A 12,235-nucleotide genomic window follows, 5' to 3' on the forward strand; every position below is an offset into this window, starting at 1 on the left:
AAGGCACCCCTATCAGTGATCAGTGAGTGAGGTGTTTTCTCAGCTGGCTGCTGTGTGGCTGAAGGGTATGCAAGATCCTTCTTTCTGGAGTTTCTGGAGGGGTGGTTTCTTGGGAGTGATGCAGTTGGATTTACTTCTTCTAACCATGCTCTTGCTTGGCTCTCCTCTCCAGGCATTAGCTTGATAACGGAGACAACACAATCAAAGGCTGGAGGAAGGGGGAATCTTTCTGCTTCATGCCTCTTCTTTTCACCAGGCAGCAGATGCATAGAAGGGTACTTGTTGGGCAGCATCCTGCGGGCCAACCGCTGACCCCGCTGCAGGTGGATAAGCTCCCTGTGGCTGTGCAGCAACTACTTCTCATCTTCCTCAGAGATGCTAAACAAGGTGTGCCTATTCCCGGAACAAGTGTGGTTTCCACAATGGCTGGGGCAAGAAGACGGCTTTTCTTAGCAGGTGAAGCATGTTTGCTGGTGGCTGCTGCTGGCACACGTAAGTCTCGGCCACCATCCATGTGTGCGTTTCCCCCACGTCTTCGTTTTCCTTCTCTGTGTCTGTCTGTGTCCTTTCTTGTGTTTCTCAGGCTCCATCACTGAAGTGCTGTCTTTCCAGGTGCCGAGCGGCATGCCAGCTGGGTCTAAAGGCCAAAGTGTGTACTGCAGGGCAAGCGGGATGCACCCCTGCCCAGCATCTCCTTCCGTTAGAAGGATCATACTTTGTTGGGAGCGAGGCAAGTGGAGCATGTAATTACTTGAAAAAAAAAAAGCTCAAACATTTTTCTCCTGTAAAATTAATTAAAGCAAATGACAAAGAGAAAGAACTCCGGTGTTTTCTCAATAGGAAAAAATTAAAATTTCCATGCCAATCCGTCCTTCTAAAAATACAATCTCCAGGCCAAGCATCTGTTTAATTCCACTTCCTTTCTGGCTGACAAATTATATACACAGAATGAAGCTGAGTGCAGCCATGCAAAAGCTGTGGTACACGGATGACGTGATGTGAATCCAAACTCTGGCTCCTCAGGGGAGTGAGGCCTGTCCTGTCCTGGGCGTGGTGGCCACATCCTCTGTTGTAGTTAAAAATACGATGACATACAAGCACACACAATCATCCAATTGCTGACAGGGAAGCCACAAACAGCTTGGGAACACTGGCTGTTGAGAAGGTCATCTGTCTCTGCACACAGGACCAAGACTTCAATGACAGGCACAGGCCTTCTTCTGGGGACTAGGAGCAGTCAGAGTTGTTGGGAGGAGATCTGTGGGGGCTAAAGATATGTTGTTCTGGTTCAAGCAAATAGCCACACGTCTACTTACCATGGAACTGAACTCGGCAGTCACATGTGGAACAGACAGGGAAGTGAGAGGGAGACTTCTTGGAAAGAAGAGAAGGTTCCAGAGGGAGAAGAATGGAATGGTAGCAAAAATGACTAAAGTAAACTATTTTAAAAGCTTTAAGACAACAGGGTGACACACACTTTGGAACGACTTTAAGGCTTCTTAATTTTTAATTTTTCGTCTATTTCTTCAGTTGTGTATGTGTGTGGGTATGCGCAGCACGGAGCACGGGGCATGCGTGATGGTCACATGACAGCTTGCTAGGGCTGGTCACCTCCTTCCACCGTGTGAGTCCTGGGATGGAACTCGGGTCCTCCGGCTTGGCAGCAAGGGTTTTTATTTTTATCTGATCCAAACTACACACATTTAATAACGGCGAATGTGTGGCTGAGGGGTGCGGCTGCTGCCTTCTAAGGAAAACATGTCTGGGGCTGACCAGATTCACATGTTCCCCCCAAAACTTCTCAGCCACAGGAGGGAGTTGTTAGTAAAGAGGTGTCAGTGCCTGAGCTGCATATGTATGTGTAAGTGTGAGTATGTAAGGGGACAGGCCATGCGACCTCAGAGTTTTAGCTAACCCATGTGTTGAGGCTTCCGGTTCTGTGACCAGCGAGAAAAGATAATGTCAGAGAAGCAGAGATGCAAGGCAGCTGGCTTCCTGAAGGAGCAATCGAGGGGTCCGCAGGCAGTGTGCTCTCTGTTGAACAGTTTTCTGAATGCCGTATAAAGATGATCCTGATTTGAAGCACAGCGCCAGAGTGCTTTCCTCTTAACTGACCAAGCACTACGATGTGTGAGCACAGACCTCTGTCTTCTACAGCTCAGTCTACTCCCAACTCATGTCTGGCTTTCTTGAGTCCACAAACCTACAGAAAGGCCTGCCTAGGCTCTGCTCACCAGAGCGGACACCCACTGTGGTTATGGACTCAGGAAATGATGGAGTGTTGACTCTTTCATCTTTAAGGAAAACTCGACAATTGTTCAACCCTCACAGAAGTGGACTTAGTGCTTCCCACCCACACACGGCTTGTGCATGCTCCTAGGTGAAATGTGGACACCTAACTATGTTTTGCCAAGACGCCACGGCTTTCTGTAGTTCTGTTCCTTCCAGCGAGGGTTAATTTAAGCATTTTTTAAAAAATGAATTATGGTCCATTTTAGTCTTAGAAAGGACAAGGGGAGTCCCCGCGCATGCCCACCACTTGCTTTGTCCAGGAAATTTCAAAGCTTCGAAAGAGAAGCTGGAAAGCCTGGCTCTTTCTTCACTGTTAACTAGAGACACAGTGCCTAGCTTTTCTTCCTGGGGTGTACAGGTTGGAAAGAGAGCTATCACTGAAGGTCCACAGGGTCAAACTACAAAAGGATCTTTGAGGACAGAGTCCTAACTCCCAACAAAGCTGGTAACAGATGGCTCTGCGTGAGAGCTGGGTGCAGGAATACCAGAGAGAAGGCCACTGCTCTTGTACTTGGAGCCCTAGTCGCAGGACACAGAATTTCACTGAACAGTAGCAGGCTATTTCTAGAAGGGCACTGGGTCAGCTGAGCTGGCCACACAATAGATGTGTTTCTTAGCACTCTTTGGCAGCTGAGCTTGCTTCTAGGAGTGCTGCTGGCTTCCAGATAAACTATCTAAAGAATTTCTGTGAGAAACAATTCACACAGAGAAATACTAAGAAGCTCACACCAGCTTACAAAGCGCTGGAAAGTCCTGGGGTGAGGCAGAGTATGGGTCTTAAGTAAACCCCCAGCTATGCACAATCTGACTATGCCACAGAGGCGGCCGCTCCATGACACTGGCTATTGACCCTGCTGTATCTCCAAGCACCTGCTTCCACCACCATCACATCAAGGACTCCAGGAAGTTTCCTCTTCCCACTTCCTCCCTCAATCCTCCCCTTCATGGGCAGGCCGAATGAGGAGAGCTCTTAAGTTAATCCTTCTACTTTTAAACACTCTTGTTGGACAAATCCAAGTTCAGTTTGGCAAAAGACCACAGATTCCTGAGCTGTTCGGCTGGTGGTAATTGTTTTTTGTTTTGTTCTGTTTTTTGCTTTGTTTCAAGGCTGATGAATACTTTCACAGCCTGAGAAACCTGGGGTAGGTGGCCCGTGAAGACGCACATTCTCTAGAGAATATGTTTCTGAGAAATGTTCCCTGTCAAGAAACAGCATTGGATGCATGATACCTCAATCAGTCTGTATGCTGAGCACCCTTCTCAGAGCCTGGAAAATCACAACGGGTGGAAACTGCTCCTGTTGTGTCTTGCCTTGCTGGCCAGCTCCACTTCTTCCTAGATACTCTCTGAAGAGCTGGGCCAGCGACACATGCCAAGTGGAGCCAACATGGTCCCTGTGATGGTGGCACAGGCTTGGACTTTGTCTCTTAAGTCTTTTTTTGGTGTGTGTGTGTGTGTGTGTGTGTGTGTGTGTGTGTATGTGTGTGTGCCATAGCATAGGTATAGAGGTCAGAGAACAACCTCAGGCCTCAGGCCTCTCGTTCAACCTTGTCTGAAACAGTCCCTTCTCACTGTTCACCTCAGCACAGGCCAGGCTAGCTGGCCCAGTCAATCCTGGGAACTCTCCTGTCTCACCTCCCATCACATCTAGGAGCACTGTAATATAGACGTGTGCTACACGCTTGGTTTTGCACTGTAATACAGACGTGTGCTACACACCTGGTCTTATGTAGGTTGTGGAGATTTGAAGTCAGGTCCACATGTCCTCCAGCAAGTGTTCTACCCACTGAGCCATCTCTCCCAAGACCTATATCTCCAGTGTTAGGACAAGTGGTGAAGGCTAGCCTCAGGGTTGTGTAGAGAGAATGTAAGGTGTGTGCATTCCTGTAAGTCACGCCCTGACTTCAGAAGAAAGAGCTTTATAGAAAACCCTAGAAATCAGCATTTTGGATTCTCAGCTCCAATATTTAATCTATCAACAGGTACAGAGCTGAAAATTACTATGTAGAGCTTGGCATATTGGATTACAAGTGTTAGTATATACTACACACTGGTTTTGGTGGTTGGAGAAAAGCGGGAGCCCTCTCCTTTACTCTCTAATTCTATTCACTTCTCAGATCGTTTTCTCACAGCTAGATCTTTTTTTCTTTCCTTTCTCCAACCCCCTCCACAAGCATTTTCCTTCCTTTGATAAATGCTATGCCTGTTTGTTCAATCCTATCTTCTTGGATAGTGGGTTCTGGAGCTGTTATTCTTGGCATATGTTATACTTAGTTGCTAAAGATGAACAGTTCCATGTTGGACATAATTGAAATATTTATGATTTGAAAAGAATTGTTTGGGTCCTCTGAGATAGGATCTTGCTACATAGGCCAGGCTCGCCTGGGACACTCAGCTCTCCTGCCTCAGTTTCCTGACAGCTTTGGTTGCGACTGTGTGTCACCACACCCAGCTTGAAAAGTAATTTTTAAATGGGTGACCTCGAATCAAAATAAACTGAAGTCTATCACATCAGACCTTAGAGGCTGTAGACGGAGGGAGCCTGCTCAGCATCTACGTTCCTGCTGGAGTTGCTACCCAGCTGGGTCACGGGACATCCGCCTTCCTCAGCTTACCTTCACGGCGTACTCAGCATCTGTGGCTTTGTGTACACACCGCTTGCACACTGAGTAGGAGCCCACCCCGATGTCCTCCTTGATCTCGTAGCCATCAGTGAAGTGGATATTGTTCCCATGTAACTGCTGCAGAGAAGCCAAGACAGGAATGGTTACCAGACTTTCACACAGGTGCATGTGACAACAGACACCAGTTCAGGGCACCGTGGGAATTTGCGAGCTTGGGGAAACTGAGAGTCCCTTGTCCGAGGTCACAGAGCAACACATAGATTGTTCTTATGTGTCCACTGAGCACTCATTTTCCACCAAAGATCTACAGAAGTGAGATGGATTGACAAGGCAGAAGCACTCGGATGTGGCTGTATCGAATTTTCCAGTTTCCACATAAAGCACTAACCTCGAAAGTCTAAGTCGAAAGCCAGTTCTGGCCTGTGTGTACAGTCTCCACTCAACCTCCCCTGAGGACAAAAGCCTCATGAGCCATAACCACAGGGAGATAAAGGCCAGGGAAATCCAACGCCATCTAATTACGATAAAGGAAACATCAAGTGCTCAGGTGAGCTTACTCCTAATCCTTCTGGGTTCTCTGAATTCTAGTTATAGCCATGTAATGACACAATGAATGACATGGCACCCATAATTCACAGAGAAGATCCTCAAATCTGTCCTGAGGGGCCACTGGCACAGATACCCATGGTGATCTTCTCCTCAAGACTTTTTTATTCCTTCATAGAAATAAATGTGTTCAGACCGCCAGGAAAATCACCATAGTAACAGTAACATCTAGGGACGGGGTGGGGGGGATGTTTGCCATTAACACACTGTTGGCTCTCAACACTGAGCTGATAAAAGTCCACAGGGTCTCCAAGGCCAGGCATCAAGGCTATGAACTGAGCTCCTGGGTGATCAGACTTACCTGCACAATTGGGTGAATGGGGGCCTTGGGTGCATCTTGCTGTGAGGGCTCCTGGACCAGGCTGGAGGCCACAAAACTGAATCCTCTGAACAGGTGGTGGGCGTTTGCACTTGGGGGGACACCAGGAGAGTCTGCGGAAGAGCAAGGCATGGTTGACACTTCATGAGATCCAAGTGAGCCAGGCAAAACAATGGCGTGTGCATGTGAACACACATGGAACGTGTGTGCTGGAGAATGTATGTATGCAGACAGGGATAGAAACAGACTATTCCAGGAGCTGCCAGGAGTCTGACTAGTCAAACACACACAACACAGAAGTTCTCAGATAGTTGTGGATCACATGTTATAAGGTTACTGACTTCAAAAGCTACTAAATATTCCTGAACACACTTTATCAACCCCTAGCTCCATAGCAAGGAGAAAAGCTGCCAGGTGGGGTACCAGAAAGCACCACCTTTCTGGGTTAGGCAGGTGCTGTGTACAATCAGAGAAAACTCAAGAGCTTCCCCAGTGCCACATTCACCTGTAGCCCCTAACTCTGCCCAAGGCCCAGCCCACAGCCAGCACAAACCCCATCCACAGATACGCAGCTCTATGCCAAGGCTATACCACTCTGATCCTCAAGGATACACGGGCAAAGTCATGGCTGCCCACAAACCAGCAGTGGAATGAGAGGAGTGATTATTTTTTTCTGCACTGTGATTTTCTAAGTTCAAGAGGCCTGCTCAAGAGCTTGGCTGTTAGAACATGGTTCTCCCGCAGGTTCACCACTAGGTAAACAGGAAGGTACATGGCTGCCTAGCAGGGAGTAATACCTGCATCGTGTATGTCAGACAAGAATGGGCAAAGGAAGCCACCTCCACGGGCACTGTGTCTGGAGACTCCCAGGCTCTCAGATGAGGGGACACATGCTTATCTAAACACAATGGCACTGTCTGGAGAAGGGATCTGGAGAAGGAGGAGTTATCAACCACATCTGGATTTGGCCAAAGGAGATGAAGGAAGGATCTCGAACTGGCACGTCCTCTTGGAAGAGGAGGGATGGGTAATGGCCCCTGTACTGTCAAAGGCGCATGCCCTCTGAAGAGCCAGCCTACTTAGTCCTCAGGATTACTTTCGAAAGTGCAGCAAGTATAGAGAAATGTTGCCTTTACCATTATTTGTGACAGGAAAAAAAAAAAAAACCAACCCACAGCCAACCTACATGTCACTGTTAAGGATGTCACAGTCACAATTAGTAACAGTCTTCCCATATCAGAATGCTTTATTGCTGGACTCTGATGATGGTGATGTGATGATGTGTGCATGTGTGTGTGTGTGTGTGTGTGTGTGTGTGTGTGTGTGTACATGTGTGTGCTTGTTTGTGTGGAGGCCAGAAGTCAAGATTAGGTGTCTTCTTTGACCACTCTCCATATTTTATTTTGGAGATAGGGTCTCTCATTGAACTTTGAGTTTATATTTTATGGATTCATCGAGGCTGGCTGGCTACGAAACTCTAGGGACATATTTGTCTCCACTTCCTCAGTTCTGGGGGTTTAATACAGGGTTTTAATACAGATGGCTTTAATACAGGGCTTACCTGGCTTTAATTTAGTTGTGTGTGTGAGTGTGTGTGTGTGTATGTGTGTGTGTGTTTGTGTGTGTGTGTGTGAGGGGGGGGAGATAAGACAGACAGACAGACAGAGAGACACAGTGAGCACAGGCATGTGTGTAAAGGTGAGAGAACTTTCAGCTCCTCTGTTCTCTCTGTGTCTCTTGCTTCGGACACACTGCGTACTCCAAGCTGTCTGGCGGCTATGGCTTGGGTATGAAATGTCTCTCATAGGCTCATGTGTTTGAACACTTGGTCCTCAGCTACTCTGTTTGGGAAGGATACGGAACTTTAAAAGAAGGAGTCCTGCTGGAGGAAGCATATCACTGGGGGCAGGCTGTGAGGTTTTGGAGCCTCTCTGCTTTCAGACTGCTGATACAATGCATTGGGCTAGCCTCAGCTGGTACAGCGCATTGGACTTAGCTGATAGAATGTGTTGGGCTATCCTCATGTTCTTGTCATCACGCCTTCCGTGTCATTATAGACTGTGACCTTTTAAACTGTGAGCAAAACCAAAGCTCTCTCTTCAGTTGCACTGAAAAGGGCGTTTCAGCATATCAGCAGAGAGGTAAATAATACAACCCTAGTCCAGGACCTCTGGGTGCTTCTCCCATCTCTGGTGCTCATAGGAGTCTTGGGATTACAGGTGCCAGCACCACATCCAGCTTTCTGTGGGCTTCTAGAGACCAAACTCAAGTTACCAGCCTTGTGCACCAAGGATTTTTACTCTCTGAGCCATTCCACTGACCCCTGTGTCGGGCTTTTTATGTGAATACTGAGAATCTGAATTCAGGTTTGTACTTGAGCCATCCCCGTCCCTTAGGTGATTGTTCTAGGAAGATGGACAACCATATCTGAGACAGAAGTGTGATCCTAACAGTGTGAAAGCAAAAGCAGAAAAACAAAGACACCGGTCAAGTGTGGTGGTGTCCTCCTGTCAGAGTGTCTGTCAGGCTTGGAAGGCCGAGGAAGGAAGATCACAATCTCAAGGCCAGCCTGGGCTACAAACAAGACCTGACTCAAGAAAATAGCAGAAATAACAACAACAAAACCCACAAATAAGAGATTAAAAAGAAAAAGAGAGAGAGAGAGACAGAGAGACAGAGACAGAGACAAGAAAGGGAGACAGAGAAAGGATATTATGAAATGATAAAGAGAACATGCTCCCTGAAATTGAAGATTCAGATTGCAAATATCTAATATATTTTTATATTAAATGTATATAAAATTTGTAGTATATGAGAAATTCTGTAATATAGCAGGATATGTAAATACATAATTTATAAATGAACCAATAGTATATAAAACACTACATATGTATTTTTTTCTTACAGGTATATGTGACAATTGAAAAACACATAGTACATTAAACATCTTAAGACATTTGCATAGTCCAGAGGCATTTACCCTGAGGAGAGACGAGCTTCTGCCTTTCTACCTGTGCCCTTCCTCTTCTTCCCATCCTTTTCTTTGACATAAAGACAACAGTTGGGAGGGGGATGGGAAGGAGAGGTACTTTTGGAGGAAATGGAGTTATTGTTCCTTCATGTTCTGCTTCCCGTACAGGGTTATGAGGGCAGTTGCTTCCCAGCACAGGGGCAGGCCACTGAGCTGGGAGGGTCTCTGATACCAGTCAGGGCCTGGTTGTGGTTAGGTGGAGATACCCCACATGTGCTTTACTGGGGCACGGGTGCCAGCACATCATATGGGGCAGGAAGCTTCCTGGATACATGTTCATCTTAAGACTCCTGGATAGAAGCAAGACTTACTGCCTTGCAAAGAGGGTCTGTCTCCCACACACACAGATACTAATGTGACCCTGAATTAATGTGGCCCTGAATTAATGTGACCCTGAATTATTAATGTGACCAGGGCTGGCTGCTTAGAAATAAATCCCAAATGTGCTAGACTGGGGAAGCTTAGTTACAAGGAGAACTCGGCAGCGTTGTTTTTAGAACGTGAAGTTATGCACAGCGAGACGCCCAGTGGCAGCCGGCAGTTTAATGTAGACAGGCTCCTTCCCTCAACATGGGCCCTATAGATGGACAGGCTCCTGCTCGGTCAGGCTCTTCATATTTGTCTTTCTTTTCCCTGCATTAGAGTCTGGCTTTGAGGTCTGTTTTCTTGCCTTCTCTTAACACTAAGAGACTGAACCAGAGAAAAACAGTTTAACAATGGGTATGTCAATCTCAGGGATTTAGGCTTAAGGTTAAGAACTTGGGCGATTCTAGGAATTCACCGAGCCTGGCAGTGGTGAGGGTACAGACCACAGTCTATTTATAGCACATTGGGTGTGTATGCCTGTGCGTGTGTGTAGGGAACAGGTCACACTAATTTTTAGAAGTGAGAAAACGCAGATCAAGTCAGCAATGTCTTCCAGTCAATAAAGACGCTCTCTGCTTAGAGCAAAGGAGTCAGCCGAAGCACAAGAACGGCTAGTCAGCTGAAGGGCAAAGAGGTCTTTATAAGAAGCCGGAGGAACGGATATTTGATTTTTGAGGCTGGATGGGGAGCAAATAGCAGGTAGTAGAAACAGAATTTAGAAAGCTTTAGGCTCTGTGAAGAGATGGCTGAATGCCAGCATAGTACATACAGAAGAACAAAATTACAAGCTAAAATTTAAAAAGTAAACTTTTACAAGCAGAAACAACCTTTGGGAGCATCCTGCCCCGTGGGAAACATTTTCAAACCTTAGATGGGCAGGCCCCGCTGAGCGGCTGACCTGTGATCCAGAAGCACACGCTGGCTGGCTTTACTTTAATCGAGACTTCAGAAAGTCTGCTGCAAGAAAGACCCTCTGTGCGTCTAGACTGTCTCAGAATCGCATGACCACGGCTCTTCAACTTAGGGGTTACTCAGCGTTCCTGCTGGGAAAAGCTTACCCTGATGTCAACATCAGAGCACTTCTCTGTCCCTCTAGCAATTTCCATTACGGCCTCCCTAAACGCAAACTGCTTGGCAAGGTATCTTAACTTAGCATCTGAACAAATCACAATACTGAGGAATACTGTGAGCCAGGTCTAGACATAGGGTTGAATGCACTATGTCTGATGGGTTTTCCTTGGGGTAATAATGAGATAAAACATCATTCTCTATGTACAAAAGGCTTGTGAGGCTTATTTATGGTCACACCAGCCAACCAGGCTGGGGACTGAATTCCCCATTGAATAGAGAACACAGGCACCAGATCACCCAGAGATGCCAGCACCGCAACTGTTGAGCATTTTTAACACGTGGCTTCCTTCACACGATGGAATGACTAATGTTGTGCTTTTCAGTGGGGCTGCTGCCATCTCTGTGGTCTTGGTGGAGTCTTCTCTGGTTCACAGGCCATCTTCTCATCCAGAGAAAACTGCTTTGGTGTTTGTTCATCTGCATCTCTGGATGCAGGGGGATTCATGAGCTGCTCAGGTGTCTTCTGGGGTCTGACCTGCTGACCTCAGCAGCTGAAGAGGAAGGAGTCCTCCTCTGTTCCCTGGCTCATGCTGTCATGGACTGACCACATTGTGGCATCGGTAACGTGTAGCATGACGATATTCACAGACACTCCTACCTCAGCCTTGCTCCTGACTACAGTTTTGGTCTTCCCTGAGGTTGAGTGGGATCCAGGGCAGAAAGAGCCGCCTGTGTGCTGACTGTATGGGGCTGCCTGCCCTGAATCAATGCATTGTTCTTTATGCCATGTTGCTCAAAGAGGACTTACCCTAGGTCCAAAAGAAGTCCCCAGAGCCCTGTCCATCATAACACAGGGAGGCCATGTCCATTTCTCTGCCCAGAGGGTGTGGAAAAAGTCATTGCCCCAGAGCCTATACCCAAAAGAACAGGGTGGGCTCTCTATTCCATGTCTCTCAACTTGAGACTCATGGTTGGTAGTCTTCCTGCTTTGCACTTAGTTTTCAACAACTGTATGCCATTTCCTATCTGGAAGTAGTGAGGAATCCCAGGAATCCCCAAGAATTCCTGCTCAGCCATCAGCAGCTCCCACAATGGCCACCTGAACTTGCTCCTGAGTCTGCAAGGAGCTTAGCCACATAACTGGAGTGCCTCCGACCGCCCTACCCGAAATTGGCTGTTTGCAGACAGGGTCTTCACGGGAGAAGTCAAGGTTAAAGGAGGTCATGGAGTGGGCCTTCTTCCCACAGGACTCACGTCCTTACAGGAAGAGGAAGGAAAGCCAACACTCTCCAGCTTTTCTCATCCGCAGAATAAAGGCCATGAGAGGATACGGCGGTGTGGCCAACTATAAGACAGAGAGGCCTTACCAGGAACAGCTCTGTCCACAATGTGACTTCAAACCCAGCCTCCTGCACCGAGACACGACAAATATCTCTTGCTAAACCACCCTCTGGTGTTACTCTGTCATGATGGTCAAAGACAATTATAGCATGTAAGAAAACGGTAAACCAGAATGCTAATGTTTAAAGGGACCAGTTATGAGTGGACTACACAGACTCCAGAGATCTCACCACCATGAAGTAGGTTTCTGTACTAGAATCTATCAAACAGGTCCCAGCTTTCACTGAAATAATACATGTAGTTCATAAGCCTAGAGACTAAAGACGGCCACCTTCTTCCATACATTAGAGATGTGAACCACCTGTTTCCTTTCTGTGTCTTGCTTATGTGTCCCTGGGAGGGCTGTCACTGTCTTGAATCTCACAAGAGAGGGGTTCACAGAACCTCGATTGCTTCTGAAGTGGATGTCACACAAGGGATAGTGAAAACTGGTTCCGTCCCCACTACCTTACTGCTAAGCAGAGAAATCAGGAACACCAAATGAGACTGAAGGTTATTCCCTGAGGGAGCATCCTTCTCGAAGTC

At 47.2% G+C, this 12,235-nt stretch overlaps 1 protein-coding gene across 1 annotated transcript in view; it reads right to left on the reverse strand.

Annotated features, from left to right (window-relative positions):
* Rps6ka2 (ribosomal protein S6 kinase A2) overlaps window positions 1–12,235 on the reverse strand; it is a 134,051-nt gene that overhangs the window by 16,427 nt on the left and 105,389 nt on the right. Inside the window, exons 13-14 of the mRNA XM_028782624.1 lie at window positions 5,824–5,954; window positions 4,908–5,033 (exon numbers count right to left, since the gene is read on the reverse strand). Of these exons, the coding sequence (XP_028638457.1) occupies window positions 4,908–5,033; window positions 5,824–5,954 (257 nt within the window). The remainder of the gene's footprint in view (window positions 1–4,907; window positions 5,034–5,823; window positions 5,955–12,235) is intronic.

This window comes from Grammomys surdaster, unplaced genomic scaffold, assembly GCF_004785775.1.
Source record: "Grammomys surdaster isolate TR1022 unplaced genomic scaffold, NIH_TR_1.0 810, whole genome shotgun sequence".
Lineage (NCBI taxonomy): Eukaryota > Metazoa > Chordata > Mammalia > Rodentia > Muridae > Grammomys > Grammomys surdaster.